Source organism: Cololabis saira, chromosome 21, assembly GCF_033807715.1.
Source record: "Cololabis saira isolate AMF1-May2022 chromosome 21, fColSai1.1, whole genome shotgun sequence".
Taxonomy (NCBI): domain Eukaryota; kingdom Metazoa; phylum Chordata; class Actinopteri; order Beloniformes; family Belonidae; genus Cololabis; species Cololabis saira.
In genome coordinates this window covers 25,284,850-25,308,487 of record NC_084607.1, presented here as the reverse complement: position 1 = coordinate 25,308,487, position 23,638 = coordinate 25,284,850, and the positions used below count along the sequence as shown (strand labels likewise).

At 39.1% G+C, this 23,638-nt stretch overlaps 1 protein-coding gene across 2 annotated transcripts; it reads left to right on the top strand.

Moving 5' to 3' along the window:
* Positions 1-3,540: 3,540 nt before the first annotated feature.
* On the top strand, positions 3,541-22,637 carry slc6a16a (solute carrier family 6 member 16a). 2 transcript variants are annotated; one of them, XM_061711173.1, is made up of 12 exons: positions 3,541-3,758; positions 8,280-8,505; positions 8,617-8,774; positions 9,427-9,553; positions 9,638-9,813; positions 10,622-10,732; positions 10,901-11,142; positions 11,332-11,512; positions 19,299-19,500; positions 19,677-19,836; positions 19,940-20,102; positions 21,277-22,637. In XM_061711173.1, exons 1-12 carry the CDS (start codon positions 3,756-3,758, stop codon positions 21,619-21,621), a joined length of 2,094 nt encoding a protein of 697 aa, XP_061567157.1. In that variant the 5' UTR covers positions 3,541-3,755; the 3' UTR covers positions 21,622-22,637. The 2 variants fall into 2 exon arrangements, with proteins under 2 accessions (XP_061567157.1, XP_061567156.1); XM_061711172.1 differs by having other exon boundaries at positions 9,427-9,813.
* Positions 22,638-23,638: the final 1,001 nt, after the last annotated feature.

The window sequence follows — 23,638 nt, the reverse complement described above, 5'->3', positions numbered from 1 at the left end:
ACCAATAATCACACCTTTCATCAACTGCTGTATAGACAATAAATGTGGTGACTGAAAGGTTTTCTGAGAGGTAACCACAACCAAACCTCCATGTTTCAGAAATGTTAATAATACTGTAAGAATGTTAATAGCTGTCAACGAGATAAACGTACAATTTCACGGAGCGTAGTCCCCTTGTTTTCCCAGGAGCGCAGTTAAAGAGACTGCTGTCATGCAGGTGAGTGGTGACACCAGCTGGCTGCATCCAACCCTACAGCTTTCCTTATTCAATTCAATTCAATTCAATTTAATTCAAAAGTCTTTATTTCAAACACAATAGTAGTGTAAGACACTTTTTTTGTAGCAGCAGCAGTCTTGACATGTTCAAAAAGTAAAAACGTATGAACTTTATACTATTCTTTCAGATGGACCCTCGTTACAGTAATAGATATCAAAAATCATATTTAGAAGTTACACACATTAATAGTAAGAATTTTACACAGTATATCTATATTTTAACTATATTTTACCCAGTTTAAAAACAAATATAAAAACATGATACTCACGAGGTACAAAGAGGAAGGGGTTTAGAGGCCTTTAGGGGCCTGCAGATAACACTACTAGATGAATGGGTAGATCTGTGTATATTTATGTACAGAAATATTTATGTGTATATTTATGTGTATATTTATGTACAGAAATGGGCAGCAAATTATATATATATATATATATATATATATATATATATATATATATATATATATATATATATATATATATATATATATATATATATATAAGCCACCGTGCTGCCTAAATCAAATCAAATCAAATATATATGCCTTCTCCCTCTGACCCCACTTGCACTGTGTCGTTGTCGTGGTTTTGTTTAACTTAATCTGAGTATTTGTTTACCCCCTAGCTTTTATTACTGTGTTACACTGTTTTTAACCATTGTACGGCGACCTTGAGTGTTTAGAAAGGCGCCTTCAAATAAAATGTATTATTATTATTATTATTATTATTATTATTATTATTATTATTATTATTATTATTATTATTATTATTATTATTATTATTATTATTATTATTATTATTATTATATTGCGGTATACCTGAGCATAAATTAGCAGATACCTGAGTTATTATTGCTATGTGCAGTTATATGCGACTGTATACAAACACTATTTACCCTGCATTCATCTATACATAAATGCATATTTACGATGTGAATTGGTGGTTGTGGTTGCTGTCCTATGCTTTCACCTCAAAAAGCATCTGACCTGTGAGCTTTAAGTGTCCCATTTTGTTTTCGATGAGAGTTCAAAGTCAGAATAAGTAGCAACTCTGAACTGCAATTCATAAATGATACTTTTTAAATCATTATAACTTACTTGATAACTTACTATTTGAGAACTTTAAATTATGAACACTAGTGACCTACAGAGCAGACAGAATATATTCCTGATCTCTATAAACCAATTAGAAACAAAAAGGCTGAACAAGCTACTGCTGCTGCACACAGACAAAATTTACTTCATGTTGATATTAAATGTCCTCCAACTCCAAGCAGTTGTAAGTTAAACTATAGTGTTGTTGCCCATGCCTCCATAAATGAAGTTTTCGGTCGCATAATGTTACATGTACATGTGTAACCTTCCTTATCCCTTCTAATCTTTGTCTTGTGTTTTATTTTTATTAAATGGTTTTATTGTTTGGTTGTATTATTTATTGTTTCTGATACTCCGTTTCCTTCTTTTCCCCCTGTAAAACACTTTCAATTTGTCTCTTTTTCTATTATTTGTCATTATTATATGTTATTATTTGTTATTATTATATGTTCTTTAGGTTAAGTTGTCTTGAGGTCCCTCTTACATACACTGTCTCCCATAAAGTTGGAATAATTTCATGTTCAGAAACATTCCTCTTTTTCATTCCTTTTTTTTATTTACAATCAACAATCACTAATGATACTGATGTGGAAGTTGTTGCAATTTCACGGTCAACAGTTTAGTAAAATCAAATGTAAACATATTATTGAAGGATTGCTAGGCACTGCCTTTTTTTTAATCTAATCTTTATGTAATTTTCTGTGTTCATAGAAATTTCCCAAAGATATATTAATGTATGTATTTTACTGATTTAAAAGGGGCTGTTTGTTACAAGTTGTGGAATATATGTGTTTCACTCATAGTGACATGTACCGTCTTATTTGCTCTGGAGTCAATATAAGTAATATAAGTTGTAAAAACAATATCCCATGCACACTCACACACACTTATTTTTTTGTCTTTATTCTTTATTGTTTATATATCGCATTATTAGTTTGCCATCACTTTTTTTGTCGTTATACTTTTTGTTTTTGTATGTTAATCTTGTGTTCTTTATAACACATGAAATTTTAATAACTTTGGTGGAGGCTTCAAATAAGCCCATTGGGTTTTTTGCCTCTTCCTGCACCTATAGTATTTATATTTGATATTTCCTGTATATTTTTAAAACTGTGCAAAACAATAAACTAAACTAAACTAAAAACTAAACTAAACATAAGTTCACTTCTCTTGTTTCACACGTAAATACAAGATTTAACTGTGAAAGCATAATAATGATAGTTATTATTATAAAGTATATTATGCCCAATACAGTTATTTAGGTGAAATTTCAGCTGTAATGTTGGCACATTGTCTCCACTAGAGGGAGAGGGGGGGTTTCCTCATATCCACCCAGCAACACGTGGCCTGGAGAGTTAAGTTGCTTCTCACTGGCTTGACTCAGCTGTGTGACACCAGAATCCCTTTTTCACGTCAGTATCGGATTTCAAAGACCATTTAGCATTAGTATTTATTTAAATGAGTCCCACAGCTGTCTCCCAGTGCTGCACATGGGCATGTAAAGGTGTATAACAGTCACCCCTGCATGAACTGCATGAACTTGCTCCCTCTATGTATGTTATGTATGTATGGTGTGTTTATGGCTACAGCTGATCTACATGCAACCCCTCTCGTGATGTGTTGCTGTTGTCTCTGCACCACATGCATACCATGTGCTCCCATTCTGTGTCATTGAATACTTGTTTAATGCTGGATGCAGTTCTAGAAATTCTGGTAACATGACCTTTTTTGGCATCTCCACTTCTAACCTATAAACTACAAGACAACAGCTGTCTTCGCTCTCTCTCTCTCCAGTAATTTTCCACCTTTTTTTTCTTTTCTTTTTTTAATCATGTATGGAAAATAAGTCAGAACTTGATTACTTGTGTGTTGCTCTGAGTTATGGCTGTATTAAATGAATATCCACACAATCAGGGCTGCTTCTGCAAGCCCTGGTCAAGCTTTAATTAATACACACGACTGCTTTTGACGTCTCTGCAGACAACAGCAGCACATAGCGGTGCGCGTCGCTGCGTACACTACGCCGTAGGCTACGCCGTAACCTACGGCGTAGGCTCTGCGTCGGTGTAACGCGGAACCATGGATCAGGCTGGGACGCTCAGCCCCCTCCGCCTCCTTATTGGCTCAGCTGTTGTGATCTCTCCTTCACTTCTTCTCCAGTTGGGGACGACACTTAACTCCAGCGCTCGAAGCGTGGGCTCTCAAGTTGTCAGAACTGCCCGCTGAAACCTTTTGACTCCTAGTAAAGTGTAACTTTGTAAGTAATAAAAACTAGATTATTGAAAGGAAGTGTTCCAGCGCAGCCTTGAGAGCACCGTGAGAGAGAGAGCAACTCCTTCCAGGACTGCTGGAAACCCTACTCCTCTGTGGGATTGTGCCATCAGCATGGTACGTCCACAACGCATCCTTGTTTTGCGTACTAACGTGCTTTTGGTGCTTTGATTTCGTCTGCACAACTCATTCATTGATTCCTTGTTTTTATCTCAATTGTCAGGGGAAAACCTTTATATTAACACTGGCATCATTTACAACTAACCGACTTCTTTGTTTGTGATCCAAAAGGTGACGGGAATGCTTCAAGACTGTTTACCAAACTTTGGATAATGTTCCCTCCTCACCCGAGTTTTTGTGCATCTTGTGCATGCAATACTGCTGAATATGCTGAAAAATGTGTGTCAAAACAACTGTCAAAACTTTTCTGCAGAACAAGACAGCTGTTGCACATAATTAGATACAGGAAGTAGTGGATAAGCGGTGTATCGTAGTCAGTACTAGTAGTACAGTTACAACTAGAGTTGTAAAAAAGAAAAATCAGGGGGGATGGTGGATTTTATCATATGGGGACAGATAATTTGTGCTGATTACAAATAATATAATATATTACAAATAATAGCACTGACCAAAACGGCTGCAGAAATACTGCAGGAATGACATAGCAGCAGTTAAATGGAGCCTTCTGTAAGCTTTAAATATCCACTGGGCTTACATCAAATACATCAAAACACAACAATAAAAAACAGTTTTCTGAACTTATCAATATGATTTTGTCCTTCACAGGATAAGTAAAATGGATCACTGCAAAACTCAAAATAAGAATATTTGTCCTATTTCTAGTTAAAATGTCTCATTTTAGTAAAAAAAAATCTCATTACACTTAAAACAAGACTCATCACTGGAAAAAACAACAATTTTCACCTGTTTCAAGTAGATTTTCACTTGAAATAAGTAGAAAAATCTGCCAGTGGAACAAGATTTTTTTGCTTGTAATGAGAAGATAAATATTGTCCCACTGGCAGATTTTCCTACTTATTTCAAGTGAAAATTTACTTGAAACAGGTGAAAATTGTCAAAAAGTTATTTTTCTGGTGATGACTCTAAATGTTGAAATAACAGTAATATCGAATACATTGATGAAATGACATAAGTGATGGAAAGGGGGGATGGCAGTTTTACAGGGGGGATGATTTTGACCGTTTTTATTTCAGGGGGAATCCCATCCCCTCAATTCCAGTACTGATCGTAGTCGTCTGTGCACACTGTGCAAACACTCAAGTAGACTACCTTTCTATTTCCTCACCTTTCGCCCCACAAAATTAATATTGACAATAATTGCCATACACTGGGTTCACTTGCACTTCTGATCAATATGAAACCTCAACTCAAGCCCACATGTAGTATTATTGTTTCTTTTTTTTTAATAATGAGTTACAAATTACCCTTCAATTTGTGATAATTGATTTAATTCGAGTTAAGGAGCAGTCTGTCATGGGTGGGTGCAGTGGTGGGGCGTGGTTGTATTCATGATTGTCATCTGCCTTATGCAGTGCTGATGGTTTGAGGATATTATGTTCAACTCTATATGGTTTACATCTCCACAATATCCCATCATCATAAACCAATCCAATGTTCTTAACTCATTTTTGCATAGAAAAAAATGATATTTAGTGCTGCAAGAGATCTTATGTGCTGCTTTCTTTAAGTTCTGGCTAAGCTGTATTTCTTTCTATAAGCCCTGTTACACTCTTAGGGCAGCTTTGCAATTTGATCCTGTGAGCAGACTTGAAAGTTAAAAGTTAGGAATGTACTATGTAGTTGGCAATTGTTTAGTTTATTCCTCGCACAAGGCAGAAAGATGTAGGTCCAAAGTAAACAGAGAGGAGGAAAAAAAGACTCCCACTCCTTTTCAAACATGACGTGGACATGTAGGAGTGTACATGTGAAAGGGGCTTTATTCCTACTTATTTGTATAACTGCAAGACGAAGGACACGATATTTAGCGAGATAACATATATATACTTGTACCACACCAAGGATTCATTAATGATGGTGCCTGTTATTAATGAATCCTCGGTGTGGTACAAGTATATATGTTTATGTTTATGTCTAGCTGATTCTTCAGCCTTAAAGGTAATAAGTACATGCATCTGTGGGTTTTTGCACTGCATTTCTTGTTGTACTTTTTCATTTTTACAACGTACTTTAGATCCAGGGTAAAATATGGCATAACTAGACTAGTTGCTAAGAAAAATAAATATAAATATCTGTGTTAATGAATAAAACAAACAGATTTAATTACATTCTCTACTTAGGTAAGTTGGCCCACTGCTGCATATTCTTGTTCATTTTCTGTTCCCCAGATATGAAGTGCGGTTGCCTTTTTTTTTAGACACACCCAGAGATAGCACCTAACTGACCAATAGTCACAAATTTACAGCCTCTATGTATGAGTGCTTTGTGCCCGCCGGTGTGTGTTTATGCTGGGGGGAAATGGCCCAATGGGGCAAGAAGATAATTTAAGGGTTAGCCAAATATAGAATAAGAGAAGGAAAGAAAAATATACTGTAGTTCTTTTGCAGAACTTTTAGTTATGCACCAGAACTGTACAGGAGGCACTGGAGAATTATTATGGTATTTTAAGTGTGTTAAGGGTTGTAAGCTCATTACAAAATGTTGACATGCAAGATCGTCTCTTTTAAAAGCAAATTGTATATGTGAACACAAATAATGTAGTTTAATAGAATTAATGTTGGTTTTTAAACAACTGTAATAACAAAGGTTTGCTGTTTCCCTTAAAGCAGGTTTGGATATTTCGTAATAACGGAAACATTTAAACATCTTTCATGTACACACCCATGTCAATAAATTTACTTGACATGTTTTTTCGTCTATTCTCACGTTATTTTCCTTTGAAATCAGAAGGTCGTGGCAGCAGGATCTTAACATCTCGTAACATCAACTCATGCACCGACGTTTACCGAAATTACATCTTCAAACGTCTAGACAAGCAATTTTAGTTTTAGTGCTAAAAAACTTACAAGATGAATCAGTTTCAATTTAAGTTTTATCAATAACTTATGAAGGAGTAATCATAATTTAAAATCATTCTGAGTGCTTTTTAATATAAGATTCCTACAACACAACTGTGAAATTGTAATCTGTATAGTTTGTAAACTAAAAATGTGGATGTGTAAAGTTTATGAAACTCTTGTTTTGATCATAACTGTCAGTTTTTATATAAACCAAGTCCAGGTGGATTAGTCTTGACTTGTCGCGTACCCTCTGCATGGCCCTCATGCACTGCAGCACCACCCACAACATGGGCCAATGTAAACCCAACACTTCCCAGCGGACCTCCCTCCCACTTCCACCCACTCATCCCTGAATGGCTGCTGCTCTCCCTACTTCCCCTCCTGTTTTTTTGGGTGCAGTCTCTCACTCCTCTGCTTAGGTGTATGTATTTCTGAAACCACCTGCCCCATCTGGCCATGTGTCTTGAACAGCCATGTGCTTTTTTTTCTAGGTCATACACCTCTTGTAATTTTCCATTCTCCCCAGCTGATACCAACAAGGGCACATAGAAATGAGCCTGCTCAGTCACGTCCTGTAGCCCATTGGGCTCACATTAAGCCGTTTTGGATGCAATCCAACACAGCTGACTTAGTGAGTGTCCGGTGGTCTAGAGATTCGACTGGCTGTCAGAAGAGTTGCTGCGTATGAATTAATTGTCAGAACCTGACATTATTTCTGTCACTGGTTTACTTTTTTGCAACTTTTTTGATTTTTTTCAAACGTGTTGTTGGTTTATTTTGACTTACCATGCAGTCCTTTGTAGTCCGAACTTTTAATAATGTGCAACCCTAGTTTCAAAAATGTCACTACGCATATTAAAAACTAAATGCTAAAAAAAATATTGGAATGAAAATTGATGTGTGGGAAAATGCCTTCTAATTAATTGGCAATAGATTAGAAACAGTATTTAAAAGAAACACTAAAGGCATCTATGAAAGAGAACAGTTATTGATGAAAAATGTTGAGGATTAAAAGTATCAATATCAGTGTAAGATGCAGTGAAAATCCTTTTAAAATTGCTTACTCTTCTGTGCTATATAGTCCATACATACTGTAACTGTTGCATGTTAGGGCAAATCTTTATCACTTCTGTTTTGATGTGAGAGCTGGAGGGTGGAAGCCGGAGCTCAACTCACACGCGAACACGTGAACACAAGAGTTGATCCTTTTGTAAACAGCTCCTGAAGGCTCCCTATTTTTTTGTAAATTAAATTTTTAAAGACAACGTTGAACCAACTGCATTTTCTTGCCAGATTCAGATTTTTCTTTAATGCTTAAACCACTGACATCAGTTTTGGCCAACTCCAATTTACTTTCTTTGAAATATAATCAACTATACCTTAACTAAATCAAAATTAACAGACAGTATAGTGCAGGCTGGACCCTACTACTTTTGTTTTTATCCTCTTTGACTTTTCTTAGCTTTATACCATTGAGGGTGCTCAGCAAGTCATTCTCTTTTAAGTTTGTTGACCCCAAAATTTTGCATGTCAATTTTCCCATGTCAAAGATAACGTTCATTTATACATTTCTCCTTCTATTTCTTCTGTTTATGAGCAGATGGAGAAAGCTGAACTGGACTGCGACGAGGACAGAGCCTGGCTCGGAGAGGGCCAGTCCGAAACGCAGCTCACAACGTTGTCCGGTTCTGATGGGGTCCAAGACAATGACGAGGACAGGCCTGCGTGGGATTCTAAGATTCAGTATGTGTTGGCTCAAGTGGGCTTCAGTGTGGGCTTGGGGAACGTGTGGAGGTTTCCATACCTTTGCCACCAAAATGGAGGAGGTAAGTGGCTTGTAACGCACAATTTACAGAAGATCTTTTGCTGAACTAAATTTGTAAAGGCAAAGTGGCCCGAAATTTAAAAAACAAATCTGTCTTCCCTTCCTCCTTTAGGAGCCTTCATGCTCCTCTATGTTTTTCTTCTGGTGATTGTGGGAGTCCCACTGTTTTTTATGGAGCTGGCAGCAGGCCAGAGCATTCGACAGGGCAGCATAGGCGTATGGAAACACATCTCCCCAAAACTGGCGGGGATCGGCTACTCCAGCTGCATTGTGAGCTTTGTCTCTTTTCGTTTTACTTTTTTTTTTTAACCATATATTTGAGATCAAATTCACAACTTAAATCAAAAGAAGCAGCCAAGAAGAAGTGGTAAAGCCTGATGATTTTTCAAGGTACGACTCTGATCAGTACTTGTAAACCCCTCCAAAGAAATAATTCAGAGTGCCTCCTTTTTACTGTTTCTCATTAAATACCATACCTCTTTTATCACCTTTCTGTACACAGTTTTCTTTTTTTTACATCACTGGCAGCACTCTGTGTATACTGAAGGATGGTGATGACATCATGTCATGCTGTAACTTGAGAGGCAGTGTGCGGAATTTTTTTGCAGGCTGCTTGTTGCATAACGGTTTTCTCTACAGACAAGACAAGCTGAATACACAGTTTGTAAGCCGTCTCTGCTCACACAAAGACTCTTAAATTGGCTATTCAGTCAGTGTGAAAAGTAATCTTGACCACTTTTTTTCTACAAAAGATGCAACAGGTTAACCATAACTTTTAATGCATAAAGACAAACAGATACACAACTGAATTCTATTGTATATTTAGATTTATTGCCATTTAAATACATTCTCAGTGAGTGTGTAATATACATATTAATTGAATAATATTCATGAAGTAATTAAGGAATTTCTTCCTGTCTAGGTTTGTTTTTATGTGGCTCTTTACTACAATGTCATCATTGCATGGAGCCTCTTCTACTTGGGTAACTCCTTTCAGTATCCTCTGGCATGGGAACAGTGTCCATCCGATGTCGGCACCAATGATACAGGTACTTTTATAATAGAGAAGTTAAAAAAAAGAAAAAACAAAAGCCAGACCGTTGCCTACAGTGTTGTCTGTCTTCAATCAACAGCAAAGGAATGTTCGAGTAGCTCCCCAACGTCATATTTCTGGTTTCGGAGAGCTCTTAACATCACAAATTCTATAGAGGAATCTGGAGAGTTCAACCCCATCATGACGGGTTGTTTATTGGCCGCTTGGGCAATTGTGTCGCTGGCTATGATCAAGGGCATCAAGTCCTCTGCAAAGGTGAGAGAAACCTGACCTAAAAGACTCCTATAACAACAGCAAATGTTTCATCACTGATTCACACATTTGTGCTCATAAAATAGTGAAAAATAAAGTTGTATGTAGAAGAACCAAGTGAACCAAGTGAAAGGTCGGTTAAAAGTCAAGGCAAATGGAGGGAGTGGAAGAGCTGAATTTAACTGTCCTGTTCCCTGTGGATTGGTGCTAAACAAAAAACTATAAACAATGACAAATGGCTCTCCTCCCTCCGGTGCAAGTCAACTAAATGTATGTGTTTGCACATCAAAATAATTGTCCAAGAAATAGTTTGGAACATAGCAAGAAAATGGGTCAATAAATGGCAGAAGTTAATACTAACACTTCCCAGAACGCAATGGATTGCCAACCATTTAAAGCCTCTACTTAACAGTAAATGGGAAGGAACTACTGTACATAAAATATTGAAACTGAGAAGTTGAAATCTATTTTGAACAATCACTGTTCTCATTTTAGATTTGATTCCAGCAAACAGGTGTTGAGAATATTTAACCACAATGTTCCCTCACCTCATAATTTAGCAACACTTTTTTAAGTAATAAGGAACTGAAGACACCAACTGCTTTGGTTTTAAGGGAAACATATATTTTCTAACAATTTCTAGACGTACAGATTTAGCTTTTCAGCAATTTGGTTTCTGTGCTCTCCTGTGTTGTATGTATTTTGTTTCATAATGTTCCAGATATGTCAAACATAAGCATATTTCCCAAGATGGGCCCTCTTAAAAAAGTTTTCTGGCACATAAACCGTTCTCTGTTTCTTCCAATCTTAGGTGATGTACTTTTCCTCAGTTTTTCCCTATGTGGTGCTCTTCATTTTCCTCATCAGAGGGTTGTTATTGGATGGTGCCATGGAAGGGATCACCTACATGTTTTATCCGAGAGTAAGCAAAGTTGTCACATTCCTGTTACGCTCTTCATTTGTCATAATGTTTTATATATTGGACATATAGTTTCTGATTTCTAACTTGAATTATCTGATGAATGACAAACTAAAAATGTAAAAGAATAACTGATGGCTTAGTGAGACTTTGCTTTGTTGTATTTTTCAGCTGGAGATCTGGGGTCATGTTCAGGTTTGGCGTCAGGCAGCCACTCAGGTGTTTTTCGCTCTGGGTCTGGGCTACGGCTCCGTTATCGCTTACTCCTCCTACAATCCAGTGCACAACAACTGCCACAGAGATGCGCTAATGGTCTCCTGCATCAACTTTATGACGTCTGTGCTGGCCTCACTAGTGGTTTTTGTCGTGCTGGGTTTCCGTGCCAAGAACATCGCACTGCGCTGCGTGGCTGAGTACAGATGCATTTGTGTATTTGTGGTGTGCATGAATAAAACATTCCCAGTTGCTTTATATAGCTGCCCACTTCGCCTTGTTTTATTCTCAGACCGAAAGGTGTGATGTTTGCCTTTATATTCTATCATGGGAGTATTTCCTGTCTTTTTACGTTTGTGTTTTTCTTTTTCACTTTGAATGTCTCCTAGAAATCTTGCTGTCTTAAACCTCAAGGCAACAGATGGATCCAGCCAGCACTGGTGGCCTTGGTTCAACATGACAGACCCAACATCTGTCTCCATTCCTGACTACAGAGAGTGGTACCATCACTTCAGCCCCATGGTGGGCCCTGAAATCACTGACTGCAGTTTGGAGGAGGAGATGAACAAGGTATGTTTGACATATTAAAAACGTATCATAACAAGAGTCACAAGAGCCTGTTCCATAATCGAAGAAGAAGCAGAAAATGCCCTCAGGAGAAAGGATTAAAATACTGAAACAAGCTTTTTAAGTCAGCATTTCAAATGACTTACTCACACATTCAATGAAAATAGAACGTCCTAAATGATAATCAATTTTACAGTAGGTTATTGTTTTATCCTGAAATTTTCATTTATCATAAATAAAAATAGAAAATGTTCCAAATCTGAGAATCAGCTGTCATTCATTAATAATGATATCCACCTGACGTTTGCAATTCACAGCTCTATTTAAAGGGGACCTATTATGGCATCTAATCCTTATTTTAAACAGGCCTTGAATGTCTTAAAAACAAGCTTTTGATTGTTTTTGCTAAATAAATTAGAAATTCAGCCTCTAAACCATGTCTTTATCATCTCATTCTCTAACCTCATTATCTATGCAGGATTCTGAGTGGGCGGGGCTATGATAATGAGGCTCTGTGCTGATTGGCTGCCTGAATGACGCGATACATCGCTACGAAAAAATGGCGGAATCTCCGGCCGGCGGAGTTATTACACCGTATCATAACTGCATGTGATGCGAGCAAGCGTCAGCGACAAAATCAATTCCATTGCTTTATTTTCTATTGGACTGTCCTAACTGGACGCAGCGCTGCGCTCCGTGCCGTTTTGACCTGAACATTTGTCGGACGCCCTGCTTCTATTTTCTTCCTGTCGCTTGCGTTGAAAGCCGGTTGAAAGCGCTGTAGGAAACGGTCACGGATGAGGAACGGCTGATCCAGTTAGTTGAAATGAGAAGTTATCTCTATGATTCCTCCTCATTTCACTACAAAAACCTCAATAAAGTGGCAGCTGGCTGGAGGGAGATGGACAGTGCTACGCGATAGTCGGACGCTCGCATGCAGTTACACGCTTTTATAGTTGTGGGCGTGGTTTGCATTTTGGTTACGTAAAGAAAATGCGCCGAATCTGAACGTCTCGTAGAAGTCACATCACACTCTAGCTCATCCGGGCGGCTGTACAGACACTGCCTCAACAGATCTGGAGTAAGGTCATCTTGTGTGTTGTTTCTCAAGCTCAGTACCATGCAACCTTCTCTGATGCTGATGCTGAACTGCTGTCGGTCATCTGTGTTGATTTTGACTGTGTAATTGTTGTTGGGGATTTTAACATCCATGTTGATAGACCTCACAACATACAGTATGAGCAAAGGAATCATTTTGTGTTCTTGAAAATTTTGGACTTACTCAACATGGTTAATGAAAAAATGTACGACAAAGGACATTGTCTTGCCATTATAACTTCCTACGGTCTGAACATCTTTAAGGCTTTGGTGACAGATATTGCCCTGTCTGACCATTCTTGTGTTTTCTTTGAGTTTTATTCATGTCAACAGAAGCTTCCATAAGTTACAGTAGACTAACCTGCTGGTGATTAACGCATGGATTTGTCTTTCTAAAGCTGGTTTAGACACTATTCCTTTGATTCTGGCAATGTTTTTAGATGGTGAAAAGCTGCTGATGTTATTGATTTAATGTGGCTGTTAAAGTTCAGATCTGAGTCACATATTACCCCAAGATTTCTAACTTGATTTTAAGGCTCTAGAGAGAGAGTCGCAAGGAACTGATAACACTTTCTCTTTGTTTCTGTGGACTACAGACAATGATTTCAGTTTTGTCTGAGTTTAACTGGAGAAAATGATTTTGCATCCACACATTGATTTGTTTGAAGCAGTGGCACACTGTCATCGTCCTTGCCCATGTTGTCCTGCCGACTGTGACACGTTGATCTAAGTGTCATCTGCATAGTTGTGGTAGGACACATTATAGCTGTGTATTAGTTGGCCTAATAGAAGCATGTAGAGATTGAATAATAGGGATCCCAGGATTGAGGCATAGCCATTTGGTCTGAGACACAGTTACCAATTTCAACGTACGGTAGTACCTCTTGTCCTCAAGATAGGACCTGAACCAGTTTAAAGCAGGACCAGAGATTCCCACCCAGTCTTCTAACCTCTGTAATAATGGCACTTTTGCACTAGGACTTACTCGGCCCGACTCGGCTCGTCACGCCTCTACCCGTCTCTACCCGTGTGTTTTTTCACAGCCAGGGGAGAAGTGGGCAGGTTGGGGTGAAGCTGCTGTGACGTACTCGATTGCGCAACCGCTTTGTTCGTGTCGGCGCTGATCAGAAATCAGCTGGAGCCGCGAGCGGCTGAGAGTAAAACAGCCCGTCTACATCCCTTTTTTAATTCTCTCGTCAGCCCCCAGGTTTATGAACATCTGCACCTCAGAGTTGGATCACCAAACAGACGTTTTGCGCTTTATAATAAAATCGCAGCGAGCCGCGGGTCGCTCTCGCTCTGACTCCCGCTTCCTGATTCAAACTTCTGCCGGCCCCGCCCCCCGACCAATCAGAGGCGTGGAGGGTGATGACGGGCCCGCCCCCCGACCAATCAGAGGTGTGGAGGGTGGTGACGTCAGAAATAGTCCCTGCTCAGCCCTGATTAGAACCTTGCTGAAATGGTTACAGAAATAGTATCGGCTTGGAGCGGCTCTGCCCGCCTCAGCCCCTAGTGCAAAAGCGCAAAACGGGTCCGTGGCGGGTAGAACCGAGTTAAGGCGGTACTAATGCAAAAGCGCCATAAGATCACATGGTCAACTGTATCAAAGGCAGCACTCAGGTCCAGAAGAACTAAGACAGAGACTTTGCCTGTATCTGTGTTCAGGCGGATATCGTTTGTGACCTTCATCAGAGCTGTCTCAGTGCTGTGCTGGGGCCAAAAGCCTGATGGGAAAGTATCAAAGCATTGTTAGACAGGAGAAAGTCATTAAGCTGTTGGTATAGAACTTTTTCTAGGACTTTGCCCAAGAATGGCAGGTTTGATATGGGCTGATTCTGTACTGTGATTCAGATTCAGAAAAACTTGATTTATCCCCGAGGGGCAATTGCAAAAACAACTAAGCTGTGTAAACTGTGGCATCAAGACTGCTCTTCTTTAGAAGAGGCTTAATGACGGCAGTTTTTAAAGTCTTGGAAATGTTCCAGTCTGAAGTGAGATGTTGACGAGATAAGCAAGTTACAAACTGCTCAGCGCAGACTTTAATAATCTAGAAGACAAATTATCAAGGCAGCACGTTGATGGACTCAGACTACAGATGATCTCTTCCACTGTTTTGTCAGTGAGTGAAATGTGTCTGCTCTACGTGTCTAGCTGGCTGCAGAGGAGTTTTGTGTTATGGAAATTATTGCATTTTAAATGCCTTGAACTTTATCATCAAAGAATATTGCAAACTCATTACACTTAGATGTAGAAGTGGGTTCTATGGGCAGTGAAACCCAGAGGGTTTGTTAATCTGTTTACTGCAGCAAACAAGACATGAGAGTTGTTACTGCAGTTTGTAATGATTTCAGAAAAATAACTCCCTTGTTCTATGGAAAGTCTGGTTGAACATGCATAACTTTTCTTTGTAATCTCATAATGAATCTGGAGCTTTGACTTGCGCCATTTCCTTTCCGCTCTCTGGCGCTCCTGGGCCTGTGCCCTGACTGAGTCCTCTTTTCTCCATGGTGTATTTTGCCTACTTTTAACCATTGTAACCATGACAGGATCAATGGTATCCAAAACCTTTAAAACACTTGGTGTGTAAGAGTTTAACAGATCATCAACATTAGAACACAGGGTACTTTCAAACCTAATCATTTCCATAACCTGTGTACCTGTACTGTCATGTATGAGTCTTCCTTGAACAACTGCAGACTCAACTGCGGGTTTTGTGGTAACATACAGGTCAAAGAAAACACAAAAAGGGTTTGATAAAGCAAATGCCCCGAAACGGCTGTCATTAAGCCACTTTTAAAAAAGAATAGTCTAGACAGGCCAGTTATGAACAGCTATAGGCCCGTATCAAATCTCTTCTTTCTTAGTAAAATCAGAGAAAAAGGCTGTTTTTCAACAGCTGTATAACCTCTGGACACTAAATGACTTTTTTGATGTCTTCTAGCCAGGTTTCCAGCCACACCACAGCACTGAGAAAGGTCATTGATGACATTCACTCCAATAAAGATAGTGGCAACATTTCAGTCTTGATCTTAGTTGATCTCAGTGTTGCATTTGACACGGTAGATCATAGTAGTGGCAGTACAAAAAAAAACATGCACACAATAAGAAAGAAACTGAAAAGTAATCACACAGTAGTGGACAGACAAGAAAAACTGTATAATACATAAAAAAAGAAGACAAGACATAATGAATTGATTCATCTATCTGAAAATGAGTGGGAAGAGGTAATACTTATTTAATCCCACCCCTTATCAATGAGTTAAGCATATACCGTACTGTCATTAGGCTTCCTTATCAATGTAACATCTTGATACACGCATTGAAGAACGTTGATTGGACGTTCTGGCACAACACTTGCATAGTTGAAGTCCTATCTAAAAGACAGGGACTGTTTTGTCTCTTTAGGAAACTACAAATCGGAGCTAACAAAAATAACATGAGGAGTTCCTCAAGGTGCACTTCTGGAGCCTCTGTTGTTTAACATCTTTATGCTCCCACTCCCACTCAAATTATGAAAAAAAACTACCGGTATTCATATGACACACACATCTATATAAACATTTCATCAGGAGACTATAATTAAATTCAAACATTGATCAAATGCATTTATCAAATTAAATAATGGATGTGGCGGAATGTTCTTCAGTTAAATGAAGGCAAAACAGAAATAATAGTATTTGGAGCCAAGGAAGAAAGATTAAACGTCAGCACTCAGCTTCAAGCAGTAAAGCTACAAACAAATAGCCAAGCCAGAAATCTGGGAGTGGTTCTGGACTCAGACCTGAATTTTAACAGCCACATTAAGACAGTAGTGAAGTCAGCCTAGTATCACTTAAACAACATATCAACAATAAAGGACTGATGTCTCTCACTTAGAAATACTTGTCCTTGCTTTTATCCGTAGTAGACGGGACTACTGTGCCGCTGTTCTCACGGGTCTCTCTAAAAAACCCAGGAAACGGCTGCAGTTAGTCCAGAACGCTGCCGAGTCCTCACTAAGACCAGGAGAATGGAACACATAACTCCAGTTCTTACATCTTTACACTGACTTCCTGTCTGTCACAGAATATATGTTAAAATCCTGCTGGTGGTTTATAACTCTCCGAATGGTTTTGGACCAAAATATATCTCCGATCTCCTGGTCCATGATGAACCAACCAGAGCCCTCAGGTCATCAGGGTCACACACACTTTCGGTACCCAGAGTTAAAACCAAACACAGTGAGGCAGCGTTCACCTTTTATGCTCCTCACCTGTGGAATAAACTCCCAGAATGCATCAGGGCTGCTGAAACGCTCATTTGCTTTACGGCAAGATAGGAGAACTTTGTATTTACTGTTACCTTTCAGTAATCTCCCAAAATGCACTACAACCTTTATTTCTTCCATCTCCTGCGTTTATTTCTTTTTAACTTATCTCTGTCTGACTTTTCTGCTTTTAAACTCTTTCACTTTCAGATTATTCTTTTTTAATCTTTTTATGTCAAGCCTTTTCAACTGTCTTGTACATCAAGGAAAAAAAGGGGGGTCTCCCGCACACTGTAAAGTCAAATGCAAAAAACTTTAATAGGGTAAACAAAAAAGCAACGTTTCGGTCCACGGTCGGTGTTTACCCTATTAAAGTTTTTTGCATTTGACTTTACAGTGTGCGGGAGACCCCCCTTTTTTTCCTTGATTCACTCCTACCTACTCCTACGCACCTGTTTCACCAAGTCTTTTTTAGGTGTGCATCAGCCTCCAGACCTTTAACTGTCTTGTACATGAAATGTGCTGTACAAGTAAACTTGCCTTGCCTCAATAAGAATCAAAAAGTTCCTTTCATGGAAGTCTTAACAGAACCAATGAAGTAAACACATTCTTCAATAGGTTCAGAAACAATCGCAGCATCCTCCTCTCTTGCCTCCAGCTAAGCAGACCTCCCGTCCTCCCTTGATCCACAGCTTCCCATCACACTTCAGCTTTTTCATCTTGGATCTTGCTGCTGCTCCATCGTTGTCTCCTACCACATCATGAGATGCTGGGCTCCCCTCAGGCTCCCCTCCCACCTGTCTGCCTCTAGCAGTTAGGTGAAGAGGCCACTAGAGAAATTGAATAGGAACAAGGCTGCAGGTCCAGATGGCATCAGCATCAGAGTCCTGAAGCCTGTACGGCCCAGCACTGTGGGATACTGCAGCAGCTCTTCAACTTCAGCCTGATCCAGGAGGAGTTTCCAGTCCTGTAGATGACATCCTGCCTTTTACCAGTACGAAAAATCTAATCCATCTTCTCCAAATTACTACAGCCCTAATATCTCACATCATGAGAGTCCTGGAGAGACTTTTATTGACCCACCTGAATAAGCAAACAACCCCCTTCCAGGACCCACTGCAGTTTGCTTTATGGTTGTGATATTGGGGTTGGAGATCCCATCATACACCTGTTTCAACAAACCAACAGTCATCTGGGAAAAAAAAGGCAGCGCTGTGAGGATCGCATTCTTTGATTTCTTTAGGGAATTTAACACCATCCAGCCTGCAGTACTACGTAGCAAACTCCAGAAGATACAGGTGGATGTTCCACAATCACTTGGATTACTGACTACCTGAAAAACAGAGCAGCGTTTTTGAGAGTGAAGGGTTGTGTGTTTGACCAGGTGGTCAGCAGCACAGCAGCACCACAGGCTGACTGCCAGTACAAGTCAAAGTCCTGTCACCTTCAGAAATACTCAGATGACTCTGCATTTGTGGGATGTGTCAGTGATGGACAAGAGAGTGAGTACAGAGAACTGGTAGACAGTTTTGCAGCGTGGTGTGGAAACAATCATCTCATCTTAAATGTGAACAAGACAACAGAGATGATTGAGGACTTCATGAGAGCCAGGATTAAGTCAAATACAATGACTCTTTGATGAGACTTTAATCATGACTACTGCGACAATTCATTTCCCCTTCAGGGATTGATACAGTATTTTGAATTTAGAATAAATTGAAAAAAGTAGGATATAACTGCTTTTCTTTACTGCACGTGCAAGTACTGCAGGTAATTTACTTTGTGACCTCAAATCAGGGATCAAATTATTTTATTTTATAATTATTTCATAATTATCAAATTATATTCTGTAGTGCACCAGTTAGCCATTGTGTCTGTGTCTCTCCTTTCTCTGTTCTTCATTCTCTATGTCTGTTTTTTCTCTTCCTGCTCTGCCCAGCTGGTCTTCAGCAGGACAGTCCCCCCTTATAATCCAGGTCCTGGTCCCGGTTTCTTCCCTCCTAAAGGGGAGTTTTTCCTTGCCACTGTTTGGTGTAAGGTTTTCTCCCACTAGGGGAGTTTTTACCTGCCATTGTTTATGTTATGTTTATGTAATAATTGCTCGGGGGTCATGTTCTGGGTCTCTGGAAAGCACCTGGAGATGACTTCTGACGTTATATAAATAAAATTGAATTTAAATAAAATAGTTGATGTTTCTAGAAGCCCTGCAGGTTTTTAGGGAGGTCCTATATATATATATATATATATATATAGTATCCAGCAGGGAAGTGGATGAAATATATAGAACATTGTGTTTTGTTTTTGCTGCAATACAGGAAAGAAAGGAGAAACTAAGGAACAGAGGGTGATGAGAAAAAAAAATGGTTTCCTGACTGTTTATTTTATTTAAAATCTGTGCATATATATCCTCAGTATGTGTATGTTCTCCTGTTTGTGTGTGGGCAGGGTGTTGAAGGGACGGGCCTGGCGTTCATAGCATTCACTGAGGTGATGGCCCTCTTCCCAGCCAGCCCCTTCTGGTCCGTGCTGTTCTTCCTCATGCTGCTTAACCTGGGCCTCAGCACCATGTTTGGGACCATGCAGGGAATCCTCACACCTCTCATGGACAATTTCAGCCTCTTGGGACGCCACCGAACCATACTCACCGGTACTACACAGCCAACACACACTCAAACACTACTCTCTATGTAGAAAGCATTGAGTCGCTAGATAATCCAAGAATAAATTCAGTGAATGTTCATTTATTTTTTACAACTGTTTTGTCGTTAAACTTACACTTTTGTCATTGGTCTCATAATGTCTTTATTCTCACCTGTTTTTCAGTGTCCAGCTGTGTTTTGGGATTCATAATTGGATTATTGTTCACCCAGCGCTCTGGGAACTATTTTGTGGCTATGTTTGATGACTACTCTGCAACCCTACCGTTAGTCATAGTTGTCATTTTTGAAACCTTCAGCGTGTCATGGGTTTATGGCACAGATCGGTAAGCATTGGCTTTTTTATTTTTAAATGATTAGGTCTGTATTTATTTCATTATCTTTGTATCTTGTTTTGAAAACGTGCATTGCTCCTTTCCATCACCGCAGCTTCCTGGATGATATTGAAGTCATGCTCAAATGGCGACCTCCAGTGGTGTACAAGTATCTCTGGAAATATGTGTGTTTACTGGCAATGGTTGGCCTTCTGGTTGCCAGTTTCCTGCGCATGGTCTTCAAAAGACCCACGTACACCGCCTGGGACCAGAACACAGTAAGGCATAATTGCATATTTTTATATATTTTTATATCCAGGATGTTAAAGTCAAAACACCCAGTTGGGAATTAAGATTTTCACTCCAGGATGTTTATGATTTTTCTTTTTTGGTTCTTCATGGCACAGTTTGACATATGATAGACTAGATATGATAGAATAGACTGATAGAACATGAAATAGCTAAATCTTTTAAATTTAAGTGTGTGCAAGACTTGGGTCTTTTGTTTTTTTCCTAACGGTCGAGTAAATGAACTGATTAATATAAAGTCCTTTACAGAACAGAATCATTAAAAGACTCTCAAGCAGACTCTTTGTGTCTTCCATAGCAATGTTGTTCAGGATTTCACCTTCAGTGCTGTGGGGTCTCCACTTTTAGCTTGAAAATCTTCTTTTTCTTCTATAAAAATCAACTACATCTAATTCAAATTCAGACTGCATGTCTGACTCTGCCAGTAACCGCATATCTCAAGTGTTCACTCTGAAAATCTCATGTAATTTTTATCTGTTTGGGTGAAACCCTCCCTGCACATAGCTGCATTAATCTCATGGCTACTATTAGCATTGAAACCCCCAGTTTTAGCTGTCCATTACAGTAAATGCTGGTAGAGCTCCCCACTTGTTTTTTCAGCTCATTATCATATTTTTACCTGCATGGCCTATTTTTCATTCTTCATATATGCAGACAGCCTCTATCTGAGTGGCGACAAATCAATTCAGAATAACTTGTGAGACGCTTGATGTAGAAAAATATAGCTAGCAAACATCTGCCAAAAAAGAATTATAGCCAAGTAACTAATTTCTGAAAAAGATCTGATGTAGACACCATTCTTTTGTTAAAAGCACAACAAATAAACAAACTGTAACCAGAGTCTGGGCTGTTTGTGGCGTACACATAAATGGGTTTATCTGCACCTATTCTCTTAACTTTGTAAAAGATGTTTTGAAACGTATGGAAACAGTTTGAAATAGACAGTATTTCATCTTTGGTTCTCCTACAAACTCTACGGAGAAATCATAAACATAGCATAGTTGACGTCCACTTTGGGGTTTTCCATAGTAGCTGAATAACTGTCAAAGTGCTTGCATAATTTACTTTGCAAAGAGTCTCCAGAGCATCTCTGTTCCTGTTTTCATTTTTCTGTGCTCATGATCTACCTCTTTATCTCCTCAGGCTTCTGAGACGACTCTGGAGTACCCGGCCTGGGCCCTGGTTATGATCGTCATGCTCATAGTCTTTGCCAGCTTACCCGTGCCTGTTGGCTACATCCTTTCCACAATAAAAAACCGCAGGCTCCGTAACACTGTCTCCGAGGAGGGACCCGACCAGGAGATGCACCGTGAGATGTACAGCAAATGTAACTCCAGTGATCAGCTGGATTACGTTTCTAATCAAGTACGCCCTGATGAAGACGAGGTTCGTCCCAGGACTGTCTTCCTGCCAGTGAGCAATGAACACTACAGGCTCTTATCCCAACAGGAAGAGGAGGAGGATGACGAGCAGGATACAGGAGTTTGATCAGGCTGTTTAAGGGTTGTTTGAAAGGGACAACATTTTTAAACCTCAGTGGAAAAACTGAGATTCAAAAAAGAGAAAGCAGACTTAGCTGTGAAAAGTCATTAATGTTTTTATTTGTTTTTTGGGGTTTTTTTAACAGAGGAAGTATATGTGTTATATATTTGTATTCAGCAAACACTAAGTTGTTGATAAGACAAAGTTTATTTCACCTACTTTATGGAACTGGTGAGACATCAGCAGTCAAAACGGCTCCTCCCAGTATGCCGTCCATCAGCTCCCTGAACCAAGTACATGCTCCTCAGAAAATATAAATACTTGGAATTGTATAAATGGACTACTGTATTCGGTGAAAAAGAGAATATATGAAAGGTTTTACATCAGAAAGATGATGATAAAGAAAGATGATAAACGTGTCAAACCTGTTTTGACCAGCTTTATGGTGAAAAGTGTAATGTAGCCGCTGATAAAATAAGCTTTATGAAAAGTATTTTTTAGCTAAACATGTTACAGTTTGCAAGAAAAACATTTTACCTTGAGAGCGTGTGATGTGATTGTGTGACTGTGTGCTTGGAAACTTCTGTTGTGAAGTTTCAGTTTGGTTTTAAAATAAAAATGTGACAGTAAGATAACTTTATATTTGTATAATTTTACCTCATGAAACCATAGCAGATATTTTAAATGCATTCAAGCTAAATGATTGTTGTATCAGTGTTGAACAGTGCATGATGGGAACTTGAGAACTCCACATGGCAGCAGCCACACCTAGTTTCCTATGATTACACATTAACTCCTTTCAATTTTTCTTTCAATCTTTTTATTCATCATTTTGTTTAGTGTCCCAGAAATGGTAAAATACTGTAAACTATGTTGGGGGTTTGTGATAAAGATGTGAGCTGTTTTAATTTTTTTAAATAGGTGATGGATAAGACATAGTATTTTTGTGATTATCAGTTTGCATGGTAATTAAAATAAAAGACTCAAGTTGACAGAGAAGAAAAACACCTCTGACACTGAAATATACCACTGTCATTATTTATGTTTACAAGAGCTTTGTTGCAGAATTAACTTTTTCAAAAACATTCAAATGCAGTGTGTTTGTTAGACATTTTCTTTAGGAACCAGCTTTAAGAGAACTGAATTGAATTGAAGAATACTTTATTAATCCCCGAAGGGAAATTAAATTGTTTCAGTGTGAATTACTTGGAAATATATTAACTTTTATGTAAAGGAGCTGTATGTAAGAGCAATAATAAAACGAATCATAAAATGACCCCGATATGTCAACAGACATTTAAAAATCATGTTCATTTCAAATACTTATGTCACTGACAACAGCACTCAAGCCAGGATATTCCAGTTTAAAAAGAGGAGTTGCAGCCCTCAACTGATGTTTATGTTGTCATTTTTGTTTTGGCCTGAAGCTCCACCCTCCACCTATCTCCCAATCACCAAGTCAGTATTGTTTCTGAAGCTCCACCCTCCACCTATCTCCCAATCACCAAGTCAGTATTGTTTCTGAAGCTCCACCCTCCACCTATCTCCCAATCACCAAGTCAGTATTGTTTCTGAAGCTCCACCCTCCACCTATCTCCCAATCACCAAGTCAGTATTGTTTCGGCATCCGGGTTGCCAGCTCGGCTCTAATTATCGCAGCCATGGCAGCCTACGTTCCTGCTGCATTCTGCAGCCTACCTGGCAACCTCTGGTCGGGGGGAGGAGGGGGAAGGTACACGCCGCTCAACAATATTTTGAAAGTGACTGCAGTACCAGTTTTGGCCATTTCTTACAGACAGCTCCTTTTAAAATATGATCCAATAGAAGTGAAAAAATGAAAAAACATGAGGTTGAAAATTGTTAGATAGTAGGTGTGGCTGAAATCTCCAAAGACCATCATGAATTAATTTTGAGTGTTGTGTTTGTCACTTGCCATTGTAAAAACCATTATGATGACGGTTCATGGAGATGGATGGAGCCATCTGGGATTCAGAGATACCACTTCACAGTCACATGTCCAAGA

Excerpts from the sequence above, each read along its gene's own strand:
- slc6a16a (XM_061711172.1), top strand. Across the intron at positions 8,775-9,426 it reads TCGGCTACTCCAGCTGCATT|GTTTGTTTTTATGTGGCTCT; the intron begins GTGAGCTTTGTC and ends CTTCCTGTCTAG. Across the intron at positions 10,733-10,900 it reads CCTACATGTTTTATCCGAGA|CTGGAGATCTGGGGTCATGT; the intron begins GTAAGCAAAGTT and ends TGTATTTTTCAG.